The sequence below is a fragment of the Ahaetulla prasina genome, chromosome 3 (genome assembly GCF_028640845.1).
Source record: "Ahaetulla prasina isolate Xishuangbanna chromosome 3, ASM2864084v1, whole genome shotgun sequence".
NCBI classification, from domain to species: domain Eukaryota; kingdom Metazoa; phylum Chordata; class Lepidosauria; order Squamata; family Colubridae; genus Ahaetulla; species Ahaetulla prasina.
In genome coordinates, this window is record NC_080541.1 from 162449108 (window position 1) to 162470587 (window position 21480).

Sequence of the window (21480 nt, forward strand, 5' to 3'; positions counted from 1 at the left end):
AATTGGCATTTTTATCTATCTGTTGAGTTCATTGCAGGATAGGGAGATATTGTGAGATGGTGCTGATATTATTTGTGCAGGATATAAACCAAATAAAGTTGCCTTTTGTAATTGACTGATGGTAGTTCTGTCAATGTTGATGCTGTTCAAGTAGTGCTCCAGATGTTTTGGAGATTGTATCCAAGGCACCGGTTTCTATTGGTACTAACCTAAAAGATTCCATAATAGCCAGAAGATTGTCATGTTTCAGAATTGGCCCCAAACTGCTAAACCGAGGGATCTCGGGTGCTCTCTAAACTTGCATGGTTTTTTGCTGACGTTTCGCTACCCAAACTAGGTTAACATCATCAGTGCTAGTAAAGGAGTGCTCTTTGCTGTCAGTTTATATTCTGGTATCTTGCCTGTCTGTTTGGGCGGTCTTAGAGATTCTTTGGTTGGGCTGTTTACTGATGGCTCTTTGGCAGCTTCTTGATTGGGGTATTGCTTACTTGATTGTTGGCCTGAAGTTAACTTTGGAGTTAATCTATGCTGATTTGGGTGCTGATTTCAGGTGGAAGGGTGCTAGAGTCTTTTTCTCTCTTGGGCTGGTTGATTGTCTCTTTTGCATAGTCTATAGTATAGATGTTGTTAATGTCTATTTAATAATATTAATAAATTCCAGATTAGCATCAAACATTATGTGAACAGGAGAAAAACTAGTTTTAGGAAGGAAGAGGGAATTGTGCACTTACTTATCCATTCAGAATAGATTCCCTCCTACCAGGTTGGGCAGAGTATACTTAGGAAATTTGAGATGTATGAAATGAGAGAGATTCCGGTTACTTAGGCTAAAAAGGCAGAAACTGCAATTGAAAATATTAATTTAGAAGTAGTATCTATTCCACTCAAAAGGCATATTATTACCCTATTTATAGAAAATTGTATAGATGAATATAATAAATATTATGTTTGTGTGTAGAAAACATAAGAGAGAAGGAAAAAAGGAATACATAGCTATTAGTATGAAACAAAAGAAAAACCACATTTTAAAAGTGTGTATTTTTGAATGAATATTCTCTAAATCAGGGGTGTCAAACTTGCAGCCCATGGGCAGGATGCATCTCACCCTGGCCACGCCCACCCCCAGTTTAGTGAAGGGGGAAAAAGTTGTGATATGTCACGTGACAATGACGCGATAACCGCCTATCATCCTTGTCCTAAATTGATGAAAACCATGAGTGCCTTTTTTATCTCAGAAAATGAAGACAGAAGCAGAATCAAAAGTTTCACAGGTCTGTTTACAATTTTGTCAGTGAAATATAGACATATTATTTAGCAGTTACCTTGCAAATCACATACATGCAAAATATGTATATAATTTTAAAAAATGGTGAACCATGGTTTAAAATATATTTCCAAGCCCTACATTTTTTTTATTATATCAGTTTAAAGATAAACGCAAAGGTTATTTCTAGATTATAAATATAATCTTAAATCAATCCTGCCATAAATAAAACTGTTCAGATTTCAAATTTTGGTTTAAGAGGGAACTCTCCTTCAGATCAACTGCATTAAACTTTGTTGCATTAGGTGTCATGCTAGGTCATGGTTTATTTCACTAAGGTAGATTGAGTAAAGTTTTTTCAATTGCATCCAAGACATATGGTTTGCAAACCATAATCCTATTATGGTTTAGTATGATAGGCAAATTTCATCTTCCTAATATTTAACTATACTTAATGCAAATAGAGCAATTAATTGCAAATGACAGGAAACACTTTTCATTACATTTCTACATTTTAATAAGAGCCATTAGTCTTTCACTGTAATTTAGAAATAATGATCTGTTTGAAAATGCTTTTTGCAATTAAGATTTGAATGCTGATAAAACAATTGTAAAACGTCTCACTGGCTCAACGCTAATGAATGTAAATGTACAAGACCGAAAGAGAAAAAAAAAAGACTGAATCCAGTTTCTTACACCAATGCTTGAGTCAGTATTCTTTGGCTGGCTCTGTTGCTGGAGTTGTCCTCCCTGAAGGCCTCCTGCAGCAACATTTGTTAAGCTCTGTAGATATGCTTGAGATGCAGAGCCGGTGCCTTCTGTCAGTCCCAGTGAAGATGGCAACTTCTCTTGGGTGTTAGTTTGCCTTGGGACAGCTTGTCCAGTTACATGCTGGTTTGGGAAGAATGGCAGTAAGCCCATCCCTGCTGCCACTGCCGTTGGAGCTGGAGTCTGATGAGATACTGTAGAATCAGCGTTAAATAGAAAAAAAACCGTTACAGAACAGAACACTGGTTAACTAGATGGAAAGCACTAAGGTTCACATTGATATTTGCAACAAATTATTGAAATATACTTACTTACTACATACTGTAGAAGCCTATTGAATATATGTGCACACCATATTGTTCACCTTTTATACACCAATTTTTGAAGAAAATTCTGCTTGTGATTTGCCTTAAGAATGGAATGCTAGATGACATAATTATTTTGATTCTATTCTATTTAGATGTTATTTTTCTATGTCCAAAACAACCAATGCGTCAGGCCTGGACACCATACTAGGCTGTAGGTTTCCAGACACTGCCACATTTCTCCCCTGAGGGGAAGAAGGGGGGTTGATGGGTATGGTAACATTCTTCAAGCGGTCAAGGTCGGATTGTGTTCGCATCTGCAGAAGGAGTGGCAAGAAGAGGTTTCGAATAAAGTGGAAGAACGTTGGACCATGTGACCGGCAAAGGGGTTGGGGGGGTGGGACTCTTGGGGTTTGTATAACTGGGAAAAGAATCCGGAAGTTTCAGTTTTGGAATTTCACTCATCGTGTGCCAGTTTCCTTATGCTAGTAAAGAACTTTGAAAGACAATGGCTTCAGAGTTTTTTTCATGCAGAAGAGGTTTTTCTGGAACCTTGACACAATGTTGATCTCTTTGAGATGTACAATAATATTTAGTTTGACTAAACTAAACTAATCTAGTTTATTTTAGTCACTAATTAATAAATGACATCCATATACCATCTGTTTCTTGAAATACTGTTAATGATAACTATATTTTAAAGAATACTATAATAGTTTTAAACTTCTGTTATCTCTGAAAGGAAAAATATAAAATAAAAGGATTTTATTTTAAGTCTAAAATTTCTGCAGCAGGTTGCAACACTAAGGGAGACTTATCTGACAGAAAGTCTACTAAACACATCGCAACTTTTAAATAAATAAGAACGAGAGGGCACAATATAGTGTGTAAATGTAGTGCACACAATATAAAATTTATTTTATTTTTTGTATTATGTTTTAATGATTTAAAACGTTTTTATGATTGTTCACCACCCAGAATCACTGGTTTGAGATGGGTGGCTATACAAATTGAATAAATGTATAAAGTATAAACTTAGAACCACTGTTTCTGCCACTAGGCAAAAATAATTAACTCATATATCTGGCTATTAAAATATTTAATATTGAATTATGCCCCCAAAATTGGGTCACTAAAATTATCACATGACCATCGAGTGCTGTGACAGTTGTAAATATGAGCAATTTTTAAAATAATGTTTTAACTTTAAATGGTTACTAAATAAGGCTGTCAGTAAGCAAGAACTACCTATATTTTCAAAATGAATTTCTGCTGCTATAACAGGAAACAAAATGTCACTTGCATGGTTCTCCTTGACTCCCCATGTCCGTGGCCACTTGTGGTAAAGGCCCCATTCCTAACATTGTTTGAAGCAACATAGCTGGAGGCTCTCCAAGCAAACTTGGTTTCTACAAAGAAAAAAGACTATAGATTACTTTTTAAAATGTATTTGATTAAAATTATTCCAAGGATTTCCAATGCACACACTTTGTTTTACCATATTAGCTGATACAGAAGACAAAAAAAAGGAAATACTACTATTGCTACTATTATTGGCAACAAAAATATGAATTAGAAGATACTTTCATTCTTCATTTTAGCCAGGAGTTTGGCCTAAATTGTAAGTACAAGATTATTTAACTCACACTATTAGGTTGTATATTCTCAATCTTTGATAGTGGTGCCATATGTAGATGTGATAAATTTTGCAGCAACAAATTTGATGCATTTCCAAAAACAGGACCCTGTAAGATTGAAAGGAATTATGTATGAGTTACATACATATGAAACAAATACTATTCCAAACAAGAGAAAGAGATAAAGATAAAACTTCATTTCATATATTTCGCCAACTATATGATTCAATCTTCAAAATTCAGAATTCCTTTCAACAATAAAGATGTATCACGTATTTGTGAAAGGACTACTGATGTAGGTCACTACATATCTCTTTGGGATAGCTACTAAATTCTCCTTCTGAGAACTAGTACACGTACCCCTTTTTTTCATTTTACTCTTCTAAAAGATGGTAAAATGTAGGAGCCATAGTGGCACAGTGGTTGGAATGCAGTATGGCAGGCTAATTCTGCCAACTGCCAGCGGTTTGATCCTGACTGGCTCAAGGTTGACTCAGCCTTCCACCCTTCCAAGGTCAGTAAAAATGAGGACCAGATTGCTGGGGGCAATATGCTGACTCTGCTTAGAGTGGGCTGTAAAGCACTGTGAAACGGTATATAAGTCTAAGTGCTATTGCTAAAATATGTAACCTATAAGTGAAGTTTTTTAAAAAATGTATACACATTCCTCTTAATGGAAACAATCACATTATGGCTGTTTTAGTTTTCCAGTACAAATTTGGTTATTTTCCAATTTTAGGAAGAAGTAACTGCAGGGATGCAGTGGCTCAGTGAATAAGACGCGAGCTTGTCCATCAGAAAGATTGGCAGTTTGAATCCCTAGCGCCGCCTAACGGAGTGAGCTCCTGTTACTTGTCCTAGCAGTTCGAAAACACGTAAAAAATGCAAGTAGAAAAATATGGACCACCTTTGGTGGGAAGGTAACAGCATTCTGTGCGCCTTCGGCATTTAGTCATGCCAGCCATATGACCACCGAATTGTCATCAGAGAGCGCTGATGCTTTGGCTTAGAAATGGAGATGAACACACACCCCCTAGAGTTGGGAACAACTAGCACGTATGTACGAGGGGAACCTTTACTTTTTTTAATATTACAGATGTGCCTTCCTGTTTCAAGGATGGATATAAATGTAAATAACTGAAAATTAAAACTAATTGTTTTTCAACAGGTGGCAGCAACTGACTGACCTTGTCCAGGATAAGAAGTTAAATAGGGTTAGTCCTAGTTTTTATTTAGATGGCAGACTATTTACTAATACCGGGTCTGTAAGCTAGATTGGACAGTTGAAAAAATAAACCAGAAAGTGGCCATACAAACCACTTCTGTATTACAGGTAGTCCTTGACTTACAACCATTCATTTAGTGACCATTCAGTGTTACAATGGACCAAAAAAAGTGATGTACCACCGTTTTTCACACTTATGACTGTTGCAGCATCCCCATGGTTATGTAATCACACGATTTTGCAGGTATTTATGACAGTTGCATTGTTTCTAACAAGCAAAATCAATAGCTGAAACCAGATTCATTTAACAATTGTGTGATTCACTCCACACCAACAGTGATGCACTTAACAACTGTGGCAAAAAAATTATGAGTGAGGCACAACTCACTTAACAACAGCCTTGCTTCATAATGGAAATTTTCGGCTCAATTGTGATTGTAAGTCAAAGTTCACCTGTGTTGCTAAGAAAACAGCAAGGGCCTAATTTGAGAGGAACCAGGTTCGCCTGGTTCGGCAGTTGCGCCCCTTCTTTGATCGGGATGCCTTGTGCACAGTCACTCATGCGCTCGTTACCTCTCGCTTGGATTATTGTAATGGTCTCTACATGGGGCTCCTCTTGAGGTGCACTCGGAGGCTTCAGTTAGTCCAGAATGCAGCTGCGCGGGTGATAGAGGGAGCTACGCGTAGCTCCCATGTAACACCGCTCCTGCGCAGACTGCACTGGCTACCTGTGGCCTTTCGAGTGCACTTTAAGGTTTTGGTTACTACCTTCAAAGCGCTCCATGGCTTAGGGCCTGGGTACTTACGGGACCGCCTGCTGTTACCGCATGCCTCCCACCGACCCGTACGCTCTCACAGAGAGGGACTTCTCAGGGTGCCGTCCGCCAAGCAATGTCGGCTGGCGGCCCCCAGGGGAAGGTCCTTCTCTGTGGGGGCTCCCACACTCTGGAACGAGCTTCCCCCGGGTTTACGCCAAATACCTGACCTTCGGACCTTCCGCCGCGAACTGAAGACACATCTTTTCATTCGCGCGGGGCTGGCTTAAATTTTATCAATTTTAAATTTTATCGATTTAAATTTTTTTAATTATTAATTTTAATGGGGTTTTCGTTTTATATATTTTAAAGTTTTTTAGGCCAATTATAAAATAAGTTTTTTAATTTGTATTTTAAATTGTATATTGTATTGTTTGTTTTTACTTTTGGCTGTACACCGCCCTGAGTCCTTCGGGAGAAGGGCGGTATAAAAATCGAATAAATAATAATAATAATAATAACTACTTTTTAAGATAGATACACTATCTATTCCCAAATATATGCAACTAAAGGAACAAAAGATACACATAATTTAAAATAATCAAAGAAATCCCCATTTTATGACATTTAGAATAGAACAGAATAGAATAACAGTATTGGAAGGGACCTTGGAGGTCTTCTAGTCCAACCCCCTGCTTAGGCAGAAAGCCTTAAACCATTTCAGACAAATGGTTGTCCAATCTCTTCTTAAAAACTTCCAGTGTTGGAGCATTCACAACTTCTGGAGTCAAGTTGTTCAACTGGTTAATTGTTTTAACTATCAGGAAATTTTTTCTTAGTTCTAGGTTGCTTCTCCCCTTGATTAGTTTCCATCCATTGCTTCTTGTCCTGCCCTCAGGTGCTTTGGAAAATAGCTTATTTCCCTTTTCTTTGTGACAATCCCTGAGATATTGGAACACTGCTATCATGCCACCCCAGTCCTTCTTTTCATTAAACTAGATATACTCAATCCCAGCAACCCTTCTTTATATGTTTTAGCCTCCAGTCCCCTAATCATCTTTGTTGCTCTTCTCTGCACTTTGTGTAGTGCAGAAAAGAAACCAGCACAACTTCTTATACGTCAGAGACTGCAACTTCCAACTAGTAGCCTCCTAGTAGCTTTCTCGTGCCATTACCAGAAGTGGCAGAACAAAAGCTTTTTGTTCTTTTCAATGGATTTAAGGTTTGATTACATGGGAAACATTTCATTTCCCATAGTCCTTTGAATCCCATTCTTTCCCCCACCCACACCTTTTTTTTGGAAATTTTTAATCCTCAAAAGATGATGCTAGAAGAAAACCACTTTGCTGTCAAAATTCAGCAAGACAAACTTTGGGGTAATACTATATGCAGTCTATGGGTAGCTCTCTTTGAGATGAAGGAAATATATCTTCTACATTATTAAGTAAGTACATTGTGTACTATGTTACTATGTAATCTTGAAAATATGTTTATTAGTTTGTTTTGTTTGTATGTACCTGTATCCCACCTTTATTATTTTTACAAATAACGTAAAGCAGCCAACATATCCAACACACCTTTTTCCTCCTATTTTCTCCACGATAACAACCTTGTGAGGTGAGTTGGGCTGAGAAACTGGCCCAAAGACACCCAGCTGCTTTCATGGCTAAGGCAGGACTAGAATTTACACCCTCCCAATGCCTACCCTGGCACCTTAATCACTAGACCAAACTGGGTCTAGTTATTTATTATTCTACATCTTGGTTAATAACGATTAAGAAAATAGATGTTATCCACTACTGTATTAATTGATGATTCATTCCAAAGAAGAGTGAAAAAATAAGTCTGATGTTTGAGATTGGTAAAGGGTTTGATTCCAATACCATCTGAAAGGGCAGCAGGTTTCCCATGCATAGTTGAAACACACTTTAAAACAAAGTAACACTGTGGCAAAGCACTTATTTGGCCAATTATGGGGAGTCACCGAGTTCCAAAGATATCTGAGTAACAGGTTTTTCAGTATTCAAGTATAAAAATAAAGACTTTCTCTGAAGGTATCACAAGAGTGATATGAAAAAAATATATAACCATAATAGCTAACTTCATATTTTTAGATCTTTTTAACATCAGAAATCTTCCTTTCTACTGTTCTACTGCAAAATTAAAAAAAAGGTTATTTGTGGTATAAGGCATGTCAAATAGAATAGAATAGAATAGAATAGAATAGAATAGAATAGAATAGAATAGAATAGAATTGAATTGAATTGAATTTATTAGCCAAGTGTAAGGTGCTGAAATAATAACCTTAGCAGTATGATTTCTGTTATGTACAGTGTTTTTTTCCTTCAAGCTAGAAAGAGCACAAACAGAACACAGAGATAACTCAATAATTCACTTTAGTTTATAACAACTTCTCATGTATTTCTTGTATTTGTTACTTTAATAAGAAAATCAAGATCATGTTTTGTCTCTTTGCTCTCTGGTGAGCAAACTCTAGAATTTAAATTTGAGAATACATAAAACCGATGTTTCAATTAAGAAGTCAAGATAAATACTGTAATAATTTAGCATTCCATACTGGAGCATCTAATTACCTCCTATTGTTATTATTATGATAATACACTAAAATTCTAACTCTTACCGGTATCATACATCTGCTTCACCAATATATATTAACTATAAACATACCTGATGAATTTTATTCAAATGCAAAAAGGCTGGACCGACTGATGGATTTACAAGATGAGGCACATTCATGGGAGCTCCTAGGACTATTTTAGGAAGAAAAAAAAAACCTGATTTATCATAAATATACTTATAATACCTATGCTAAGATAATGTATGAATAGCTAAACATTATTTTAAAGGTCTTATCTTTTGCAATAATTCTGTATAATCAGACATGTAAATAACTGAGCTTTAGCAGAGTTGCTTAAGTCTGTTTTTGTCTAAGATGACTGACTGGCAGACATTATAATTTCTCTTAGGTGACATAGAAACAATCCTCACTGCATCTATGGCAGTGCAATAATGCTGAAATAATGTACACAGTTTTATAGGGAACTTTGGTATAATTTAGGTTTGGCTTTTGCCAGGAAGATAAGGCATCACCTTTTCCTATATTCCAAAATCTTCAAGGATACACATATTAAAAGGTGGAGAGATGGATCTAATTATGCACTATTTATTGCTTCCTTCCCTCCCCAAAGAAGCAAAAAAACTGAAACAAAAAAGTGAATTATGCAAGCTTTGCTAATATTTATAGCTTCAGCAACATATGTGATAATTTATCTTCTGTACCTATGTATCTAATTTCTAAGGCCTGACTGACAGCATTATTTTTAATTTTCAAACTTTGTAAAAGTGTATTATTTCCATATAGTTTCTTATTCCAATACAGGAACAACTCAGAGCTTCACACAGCTTTAGTAGGATGCCTATGAGACAAAGGATGTTCACTACTTTTTTAGAGCAAAAAAACAGGGCTCCGGTCTTCCTATATTTTATCTGGTCCCCTGTAAATCTTTCAATATCATTTGAGATAAGTTCAGGTTTTCCACACTCAATCTGTGGGAACTTCAAGTTATTTGAGATCAATGCTAAATATATACATTTTTTAAAAAAGTGGAAAAAGAGAAAAGGTATATAATTGCTCTGGTTCCTTCCCACCCAACCCTGTTGTTTTATGAAATTAATGTACAATGGAAATTCTAAATTATTTCAGAGTACATATTATCAAACCTTACCAAGTTTATTAGCACATCCATGCATCTGATGCCGTAACAACATCTGCAACATGGCTGGAGTATTTAAGCTTTTCATGATTTGCACAGCATTTGGTTCTGGAAGTAACCCTTTTCGATTGTTTTTCATCTTGAACAAAGGAGACATTAAAAAGAAACTGAGTTTCACAATAAAAGGATATTAATCTCTATTCATTTCAAATGGTTTCACTGTGTATGAACAGCATAAAAATAGCAATGGAAAAATCCAAAATCAGCAGTGGCAAAAAAACAACAACCTTAGGATAGATGAAACTTTATAGAATCATCAAAGCTTTTAAGTTTCAACATTTCATTACACATACAGGTTTGGGAGGAAGGGGAAGAAGTAATACTGACATGGCTAATTGCAGAACCACTCTCTATTTGCAAAGTCCTAGAGAAAGGGAAGATCCCAGCAGACTAGAGAAGGAATTATTTTCAGAAAGGGGAAGAAACAGAACCTGGACCTGGGAGCTTAACATTGGCATTTATTAAAAAAGACTAAGTTGATCTCCTTAGATTGGTTCAGGGAAATGCTCTGGATATAATATATCTTGACTTTAGCAAGGTTTTTCACAAAGTGTTTCATAAGATCCTTACCAACAAAATGGACCAATATGGGTCTGACAAATCAGTGATTAGATGGATCCACAATTGGCTCAATGATTGTAGTCAAATTGATAGTTATAAATAGCACATCTACCTGGAGAACATCTTCAATTGGGGTTTCAAAAGACTCTGACCTGGGCCCAGCATTGTTTGATGTTTTTCATAAATGATATGGATGAGAGAGTTGAAAGAATGCTTACCAAATTTGCAGATGGTGCAAAGCTAGGATTGGCTAATGCTTGTCAGAAGAGAGAAAGGATTAAAAAAATACAGGCTAGAACAGTAGAAAAAAACAAATAACAATGGCATTTAACAGGGAGAAATTTAAAGTCATGCCATTAGTAAGAAATATACACAATACATGTGAGAATGACTTAGACATATAGAGGTTCACGAGATCAACATGTCTCAACTGTGTAATGTAGCTGCAAAGAAGGCCAACACATCTTGAAGGGCATTAAGAAGAGCAAAGGGTCCAGATTGCAGGAAGTAATTTTCCTGCTCTACTCTGCCTTAATCATGACACCAAATTGGATTTCATTTTTTTAAAATTAAATACCCATCTCACTATCTAAAGTGATTCTGCACAAAAATTTAATGAAGAAATAAAATAATATGGACAAAGTATAATGATAACTGCAGCTAAACCCAGACCAGAAAGGCAAATATTGTCAGGATATTCTGCCTTTCACTCAATTTGCAGGAGCAGTTCATAGATCAGACTCAGAAGAAACTGATAAAAGAAAATTGTTACGCATACACAGAGCAAATCTTACATTCACAGAGACCATCAAACAGAGAAATGTCACAAGTTTACATGGAAACAAAACCTGAATCCATTAACTTTGGGCTATACATAAATGTGTAATAGTCATATACAATTAATATAATAAATGTTCTGTGTTTGCTTTTACAGTACAAACTTTTTTACCATTCGTTGTGCTGCTATAAGTGTAGCAAGAGTACTGCGGCCAGGAGCTCCAGGAGCACAATAAGACACATGGACTCTTTTTTCGTTGATAGTCAAACCATCTGTGCTTTCCTGCACTTCCTCTGTTTGTTCTGCTGTCTCATACTCAATTACTGCAAAGCCACCAACAGAGCTGTCTTCATCCTGAGCAAGCTGGAAGAACATTTCACAACACCATGAAAAGAGGCCTGTCCTGTTTCAGCTGTTCCAAAAACCATTACATTATTCCAACTGTATAACCTGTATGACTTGGATGAGATAAACTAACATGCAGGTCATGCCTTGATTCAAAATTAATCTAACACACAAATATCTGCTGATATTCACCCCCAATAAATACTAAATATAATAAAATATAAATTAAAAACAATAGATACTGAATAACCTGAGCTATAATTTTTGTGTTTGTTGCACTTATGGAGCACGGAGAAACAGAATTAGGAACAACTTTGTAATCATGAGCATATATTTCCTTGAGATTTTATTCTTACTATGAAATACATACTGACTTTTAAACGTAATTGTATTGACACACTTTCTTATTTAAAAGCATGAAATGCAATTAAATTTTACTTGATTAGTTTTAATATCTATGTACGTTTTTGTGCAAATAGGTTTTGTTCATTTCTTTTGTAGGGGAGTAGAAATATCTCCCCAACAGTTATCAGAATCAAAACACTCTAATAATAAAATACGTTTGAATTCAGTAGGGAAGATAATTTATCTTGCCAGAGCACAATAAATCTATATAGAGCAAATGTTTTACTGGAGGTGGTGCCTGGATGCCCCACTGAGTGATCATGTCAAACTGCAATCTTTTAAAGATCAGCCTCAGTTGCATTTATTTTATGAACTTCGAAATGAACACAGATGACCAAGTACTTTAATATTTATGTTCTCATTTTTTTCTGGGCCTATAGACCATTCCACTCACAAATGACTTTGAGTTACATACATTCCAATTTATCGTAGGCAGGGGTGGGCTGCTACGGGTTCACCTGGGTTCAGGAGACTCCATAGCTAACGTTATGGCTGGTCCAGAGAACCTCCAAATCCCACCCTTGGCTGACCCCGCCCACCACGCCACTCCCACCCTGCACCTCCCCTCTCAGGAGTCTCCACGCGGCCCGTTTTGGATGCGAGGTAAGTGCAGGGCCCAGGCGGAGGCTTGGGGAGGGGGAAAAACGGGGCCCCCGGAAGTTCCGGAAGGGTGGAAATGGAACTGTTTCCAACCTCCGGATGGCCACTGGAGTCCGGGGGAGGCAGTTTTTGCTCTCCCAGAGGCTCAAGGAAAGCCCCCCCACCGTGGTGCAGGAGGCCGACACACCCACCCAGCAACCGGGCAGAGAACCCGTTGCTCAAATTTTTGAAGCCCACCCCGATCTTAGGCCATCATTCTCAAGATGGCAATGTGGACAGGACCTCCTTATGTGCTCACCATCCATTTCTTCTCTTCCCCTTCTCCACACTGGTTTGGAGATAGGTGAACAGGGAGTTTATCATTACAATTTAGGGATTTTTAGGAATCTGCACCCCAAAATAATGAGACAAATGCTTTTATTACTTTAAGGGAAGCACAGAAGGATACCTGACTGAAAATGATAAAAGCCTAAAATGATACCATTAAAACAAAGCCGGCTAATAAATACATACATATTGAGAAACTTAAACAAGTTAATCAAATCAGTCAGCCAAAAAGGAAACCTTCCGCAGCCAAAAAGCTCACAATTTTCAAACCTCCAAGGTCTAATGGAATAACCACATTTTAATGGCCTCTAGGAAAACCAACAGGAAACAGGCCATTCTGATATCTGGAAGGAGTTCTCTTCCACAGAAAGTGAGCAGCAATTGAGAAAGCTTGGTTCTATGAGCCCCTGGAGGTGTCATTTCTTGAATAAAGAGAATTGGAGAGACCCCACTCTACCTGATTTTATCAGTGGCAGATACTATTGGAGTAAACAGTCCCATAGATATTCTTATAGGGTTTATGGTTTGATAAGCAGCAGAATCCTATGACTGCCTGAATAATTAAGTGCCCAGCCTACTGGTTACAGCAGATAGCTGGAAGTGCAAAACAGAGTAACAGCAAATAAATAGCAGGTGCAGCTTTTTGGAAGAAAAAAAAAGACAGTGAAAACAAGTTAAATTCTGTGGGGTTATGTAGCCAGCTTCTGGGTAATCTATAACCGCAGTTGTTCCCTTTTCTGCCCACCCCCCAAGTAAAGTCAGCATGTGCTTGATAAGACACATGATGTTAAAAAAACTAGTATCCTTTTGAAACAGAGGGAAGACTCAGAATGCAAGAGCTACTCATACTTCTTGTTCTTTCTTAGATATAGAAATAAGGATATATATTTTTTCCTGGTCAAAGACTGATTTGCTATAAGGCTGCAACTGCATTTTCTGTTCTCCTGAGGTAAATCTCTTTCATCTCTTCTCTATGTCTAAGGCGTTCATACATATTTAATGAAAATATATTTTATATATTTCTCAAAGTGAAAAAAGAATAACATCTAGGAACATGGTTGGGAGTAAAACCCACATCATTTTTCCCTTTTCTGTAGCTTTCCCCGTTTCATATTCACCTCACTACTCCTTGCTGATGCTTTGGTTTTTTTCACTGGGCATCTGTTGGAAACAGTTAGAAATTCAGTCTGTCTCCCATCCCAATGTACAGGAAAGAGTGGAAATACCAAAGAAGCAAGGCATGCATATTTATTCTCCCACGTTCCTCTCCCTCCCTAGTCTTTGATGCTAAATATGCTCACTTTAGAGGTTCAATTCTTGAACAGCCCCATAATCTTCCACTTAAAAGAAAGTTTGATTGATCTAAGAAAGAACAACAGAAGACTAACCGAAAACTCTTTGAGGTTCATTTATAATAATAGAAAAAGCACAACAAAAAAGATCATAGTTGGTCTTTGAGAAATTGCTCATTATTGTCAGACAGCATGTGGACATCAGACTGTACTTTATCCTGTTATAATGGTTGTTTTGTAAAGTAAAGGTAAAGGTTTTCCCTATCTAGTCAGTTCTGACTCTAGGGAGTGGTGCTCATCTGTTTCTTAGCTGAGGGAGCCAGCATTGCCCGAAGATATTTCCGTGGTCATGTGGCCAGCATGACTATACACCGAGGCACTGTTAGTTACCTTCCTTTTGAAATTGAAAAATGTGAATGTTCTATTCACATTTGCATGCTTTCAAACTGCTGGGTGGGCAGGAGCTGGAACAAGTAACAGGAGCTCACCTGATTGCATGGTGCTTGGGTCTCGAACCCAGACTGTCAGCTTTCCAGCTGCAAAGCTCAGCATCTTTAACCACAGAGCGATCATTTGGGTGAAAATACATTTGCAACATGCATATAGACTTAATTACACTTAATTTTTCCTCATGGAAAATGCAAATCCTCTTTTGGATTTTTTTTCTGTTCCATTCTGTTTCCAAATAAAGTATGAATGGCATTGTTTTTATGTAATTAACTAATAAAGGCAGACATTGTTCAAAAGTGTGCTTCCCTCTCCTGTTTCAGTATTTAGCAAGAGAATTAAAACATCCTTAATTAAAACAGCCGGTGGGGGGGGGGAGAAATGAAAAGTGTCAGTATTGCAATCGGTACAAAAAATATGTACTGACATTGCCAGTCCATGATTGATAATGTCACAGCAATTTATTTATCCATCACTTTCAAAAGGTCTTAAAGAATCTTCATCCGCTCAACCCCCACAGGAAATATAGAGCTCGGCAATACTCATTTCATGCCAACTGAGAACTTTTCCCTTTTGATAAACAAGTAGCAGCTGTTCATTCTGTCCTATAAACTCTCTCTAGAACAATATAAAAACATAAATAGGTATAATCCACCTGTGCAAACCTTGTCAAAGTGGATCAAAGTTACTAGAAAACAATGGCAGCCACTAGGATTGTTCCAAAATAGATTCACAAGTAAAACATTACTGGGAAAAAAATGCAAAATATATCCTCAGATAATAACATTCTGCCACAGAACAAAACACTAACTATAAACAAAATCAGAATAACGTTTAGAAAAACAACAACTGTGAAATAACACAGCCTGCAGCTGAAAGGACAGTTACGATAAATATCTTTGCAACATGCCAGAAGAAGAGCAAAGACAGCTGGATCACATGTAAGTCTATCTAGTCCAATATTTTGTTCCCACGGTTGCCAAGTAGATGTCTCTGGAAAGAACACAAGCAGAACATGAGTGCAGGGACATCTTTCTACACCTTTCCCCAACAATTGGCACCAAGATGTACATAGCCTCCATTTATGGAAGGCAAGATACAGACATTAAAACTAGCAACTATCAGTATCTTATCTTCCATGAATATTTCTATCACTATGCTTTGTAATTGTAAATAGATATGATAACCTTTATTGTCATTTTTTTCTGTGGGTCCCGGGCACACATTAAAAATGAAATTCTGTTGCCTGCTCTCAAAAATGTACACATACATAACACACATATAGCTATGCTATATACCTACATTTGTATATACCTACACCCTTACATATAAATACATATAAATATTAATTACTGTCCACCTTGAATACATAGCGGAAAGAGGAAGTTTGAGAGTTCACAGGGTTGATTCTGTATGGAACAAAATCGTGACTGAAGCTGGATGTTCTGCGTTGGATACCACAAAGTTTTTTCCCAGAGGGTAGCAAGGAATGTCACTATTTCTAACTTATCCTGATTAAGATGCACTTCTCCATATTTATCCTGAATTTCCTAGGTTTCAGTGAAGCATTCAGTTTCTTTGGACAGCACTCGTTTATTCTATGGTATGATTAAGTTCCTTGTTCTTTTATCTCCAAAGGGCCCTTAATTTCATGTTTTCGGTTGTAGTCTAGTCTTGATTCCTTATGCTTAACATTTAGCCTCCTTCTGCATTAGATTGTGTTTTTGAAGAAAAGTTTCTGAGTCATGGTAATGGAACACTATGTGGTATTGCAAGTGGTTATACAGTAAATAGCATTGCTTTTTCTGGTAAATCAAAGCCAGGTCACATCCAACCTGTTTATAAATGGGAGTTTGGTTTGTTACTTCACCTGTTAACCCTTAATATTGAACTGCAATTAATAGAACAACATTTATATCTCTTCAATTCCAATTGTTTGTCCCTAACTATAGAATTTATGAACAAAATAAATACCACTAGCTCAGTGGTGAAATCTAATTTTTTTTACTACCGGTTCTGTGGGCGTGGCTTGGTGGGTGTGGTGTGGCGTGGTGGGCGTTGCTTGGTGGGCATGGCAGGGGAAGGATACTGCAAAATCTCCATTCCCACCCCACTCCAGGGGAAGGATACTGCAAAATCTCCATTCCCTCCCCACTCTGGGGCCAGCCAGAGGTGGTATTTGCCGGTTCTCCGAACTACTCAAAATTTCTGCTACTGGTTCTCCAAACTGCTCAAAATTTCCACTACCAGTTCTCCAGAACCTGTCAGAACCTGCTGGATTTCACTCCTGCACTAGCTGCAATAAAAATTTATTCTGTTGGAAGAACTGAGAAAAGATCACATGGTCTAAACTGGAAAAAAAACTGGCTATGTGTAGGAACTACCTTAAATGGACATAAACCATTGATTTTTCTAATCTAGTGTTTCCCATCACTCATTTTGGATGGAAAAACTTCCAGCTATGATTCCCAGTATATTTTTAATGTAAATTCATGCTGTGTTACTGTATCTTAAGAAAGGGATCAATAACTTTTTAGGAAGAAGGCATCATTGTACAATTTTTGCAGAGTTGTGAGTGCCAAAAATATTTTTTTAAAATAAATATTAAAATTTTAAAAAATCAAAATAAAATACAAGTTTTGCAAATGTAATATTTTGATATAACAAAGAAGCTTTTTTCCAACTCCATCCCTCATAACTTCAGATTTTCCTAGATTTAATTTTTTTCAATTTCTAACGTTTCTCTTGAATAGCAATTTTATATATGTTTAAATAAGTTACTATTGTCAATGATATATTAGTTGAGATAGTCATTTATGTAATTTCCAGGTGACTTATAGATGGCAATCATTGTCAAATCTAATTAATACTGCATAGAGCTACAAATATATAACTACTCATTAATGTGATCATATTAATCTGCAAATCAAGGAAAAGTCCATGCTACGTCATTAAATCGGAACATCTGTGAAGACAGCTTTCACTTTGAAGAAAAAGCATTTTACTTACTTGGTAGAACACAGGTTTATATTTAGTTGAGAAATTTTGCAAGAGGTCATCACCAGTATAGTCTATAGGAAGGTTTTCCACACAAAGGCACTTTGAATGTATGAGTTCTGAAGTTATTTGATTAGCATCCATCCACTGTGCAAAAAGGACATTTTCGCCTAATGGCTTCCCAAGAAGGTCCAACCTAGCCTTTGCTGCAGAATCCTTTTTCATATATTCCACAAAACCATAGCCCTTGGAATAGCCTGTGGCTTCACTGTATACCAAGAAGTGTCTCTCCACATTCCCATAAGGTCGCACTAGCTCTTCAAACTCTTGCAACGTATAGAAAGGGGGCAAATTGGTAATGCAGAGCAGGGCATCGGTTGGCTGAAGCTGCAGTGATATTTCTTTTCCTCTGAGGGAATGTTGGTGAAATAGCCGTATTGCACTCTGAGCTTGCTCCCCATTCAACAGAGTAACAAAAGCTGAAAGACAGCAAATCAGACAAAACTTTTATGTAAACTTGGTGACTGGGTTGGGCAGGTTTTAAGTGCTTGGGAACTATAAAGCCTTGTGATTTCTAAGCCCAAGGTGTCTTGAAACTGATATTATTTCACAACCCTTTCACACACAAAACTCATTTCCCTGCATTCTCCATTTCAGCAATTATGACTTAGGAAAGGTAGTGCTTCTTCTGTTGTTTTTTTTAACCTCAACTGTGCTGTCACAACTCTTTTGCTTACTCCTAGACTAAGAAAAGCCCAAAATTTCTTAAGTTAGTTGACTAACTTTTGTGAAACTCCAATATATGCAGAAGCCATAACATGTAACACTGTGATAGTATTTTTTCTTAATTTAAAATCAATATTACAAATTCACGATATTAGCCATTTTCTTTCACTAAAGAGTGGGAAACTTGGCTCAGATGGATCCTCTCCACTGGACTTTTCTACTCTTCCCATCATTTCCTGGGGATCCACCGGAAGATCAAGAGGTGGAATCATCTCGAGATCAAATTCAGGGGATGTATACATGGGATAGGGGTGGCGGGGCACAGCAGGGAAGAAGGAAAGAAAATATTTTTATAATGACTGTTGCATTGGCCAAAAACGTACAATTTGCAGTTTTATGACATGACATTTTACAATCAAAGTATAAAACAATGCTTATTCTTAAAATAAAATTATATTCATATGTTTTAATACTGTCAGGCAAATTCTGGGAATAAACCAAAATCTAAACTAACATTAATGTCTGTTCATTCTCCTCAGATATACATTCTTCCTTATTATGTTTGGTTAAAAACTTGTACGATGTCATTGGAAGGTAAAAGTGTTGCCTGGCAATATAACCTTTTAAAGTTATTGCCTACATATCATATTTCAATAGACTTTTCCTGAAATTCAATTCCAGAAAGCTCTGGTTGCAGGATTATTGTTTAAAACCAAAAACATCTTTTATTCCTGCACGCCTATTAATCATCTGTTTCTACTGAACACCAAAACTCAAGTGGAAGCAAAATAGAATGGTAAGACAATACTACTGAGAATCAGGAATGTTAACATCTTCTTTCAAGCCTGAATAATCAAAGGTTATACTATCCTCTAGTCTACTCAAGAGGTTTACTAAATAAAATATAAATGGAAGTCTCATAGAGGAACTGGTTACAATGAAAGGCAAGTTTCTTATATCAGAGCTGTGCAACCAAACCCTCCAAGTCCTTTCAAAGTTATAGCTAAAATGTCTTCTGAATATAGCATAAAAACATTTAAAAAACGTAGGAAGTAATTCTTTTCATAAAGGGTCATAACAGCTTGTCGGCAATCCATAATTTTTTTGACAGCAATACACAATTCAACTTCCTAGTCTAGATTACTACCTTTGAATTCTGGAGGTCTTCTAAGTTCTAATCAAGTCTTAATGTTTTAAGAACAGCCAACAAGCAATCATATTACTATTACTTAATTTAATTTAAAAAAAATTATCTATTCGCATTCTTGTTGGAATTCATTCCCAATATGTCAATCAAAGACCAAACACAGTCCTTATCCTAGAAAAAAATTTTCTTCCATTTAATTTCTTCCATATCTAATTTTCGGAAGCTGTCTGGACAAGTCTCTACAACAGTTTTCTTGGCAAGGTTTTTCAGAAATGGCTTGCTGTTGCCTCCTTTATACGGCTGAGAGAAAGTGACTAACCCAAGGTCAGCCTTTGTGCCTAAAGCGGAACTCAAACTCACAGTCTCTTGGCTTCTAGCATGATGCCTTAACCGCTATACCATTTATATACAATCCAGACTTATTTGATATAAAATTCTACTGTAAACTCTACCTTATGGTAGAGAACGGAAAGAAGAATCACTCCAAATCAGGCAGCATATTTTGGACTGCAGGCAAGTTTTCAGTGCCAAAAAATTCTTCTTCCTGGTAGATCTCTCGGCGGCTTTTGATACCATCAACCATGGTATCCTACTGCAGCGGTTGGAGGGATTGGGAGTGGGAGGCACCGTTTTATCGGTGGTTCTCCTCCTATCTCTCTGACCATTCGCAGACGATGTTGGCAGGGGGGCATAGGTCGACCCCGAGGCGCCTCACTTGTGGGGTGCCGCAGGGGTCTGTTCTCTCGCCTCTCCTGTTCAACATCTATATGAAGCCGCTGGGCAAGGTTATCTGTGGTTTCGGGGTGGATTATCATCTGTACGCTGATGATACGCAGCTGTACATTTCCACCCCGAACCACCCCAACGAAGCCGTCGAGGTGATGGGCCGGTGTCTTGAGGCCGTGCGGGTCTGGATGGGGAGGAACAGGTTCCAACTCAACCCTTCCAAGACTGAGTGGCTGTGGGTTCCGGCATCCCGGTACAGTCAGCTTACGCCATCGCTGTAAGGGGGGGGGGGAAATACTGACCCCCAGGGGAAGGGTGCGCAACTTAGGCGTTCTCCTGGACGATCGGCTGTCCTTAGAAGAACACTTGACGGCCGTCGCCAGGGAAGCATTTTATCAGGTTCACCTGATTCGCCAGTTGCGCCCCTTCCTTGATCGGGACTCCTTACGCACGGTCACTCATGCCCTCGTCACTTCCCGCCTGGACTATTGCAATGCTCTCTACATGGGGCTCCCCTTGAAGAGCACCAGAAGGCTCCAGCTAGTCCAGAATGCGGCCGCGCGGGTGATAGAGGGGACACCGCATTGCTCCCATATAACACCCATCCTGCGCGGCCTGCACTGGCTGCCGGTAGCCTTCCAGGTGCAATTCAAGATGCTGGTTACCACCTTTAAAGCGCTCCATGGCTTAGGACCGGGGTATTTGCGAGACCGCCTTCTGCCACTGATTGCCTCCCAATGACCTGTGCGCTCCCACAGGAGGAAGAGGAGGAGGATGATTATTCTTGTAAGTTGGCCTTGACACTGAATATCATCCTAAGCAAATAGATTCAAATTATTTTTTACTCATAGTTTTATTCGAAAAGCTAACAAGAGCAGTTTATAAAAATAGTGTCAGTTAATGTTGATAGTTAAGTTACCCACCATAACTGTCCAACTGTAAAAATGGTAGGCAGTAACTTGCACTTCACTGTAGTCCACAGAAGTTCTGGACTACAACTCCCCTGTTTCAACTAGTTGCTGCCTCCAAACTGTAAAAGGCCTACACAATTTAAACCATCATTGAATTTTATTTTCATGTATAAATAATGCAAAAGCACTTTAAAATGGACTCATTAATTTCTTAAACAAAGATTAAAATTCATTGATGGTACACACTAATAACCTAGGAATTACAAAATTCAATACGACATTAATTTAGATGAAAAATTTGCCATTGGTGAGATGGGCAGTTATATAAATATGATCAATAATAATTTGCTAATAGAATTTCCACTTCAGTGATCACTTTGCACACTCAAATTATTAACACTGAGCAATTAAATTATGAATATCCCTTGTAGAATAAATATTATAGGCTGAAAATTTGTACCTAATTTAAA

At 37.6% G+C, this 21480-nt stretch overlaps 1 protein-coding gene across 1 annotated transcript in view; it reads right to left on the reverse strand.

The window, feature by feature from the left end:
* Positions 1–21480, reverse strand: part of RAVER2 (ribonucleoprotein, PTB binding 2) — a 49850-nt gene that overhangs the window by 13881 nt on the left and 14489 nt on the right. Inside the window, 8 exon segments of the mRNA XM_058176949.1 lie at positions 1961–2213; positions 3632–3674; positions 3677–3746; positions 3984–4082; positions 8643–8725; positions 9701–9827; positions 11259–11450; positions 17513–17979. Of these exon segments, the coding sequence (XP_058032932.1) occupies positions 1961–2213; positions 3632–3674; positions 3677–3746; positions 3984–4082; positions 8643–8725; positions 9701–9827; positions 11259–11450; positions 17513–17979 (1334 nt within the window).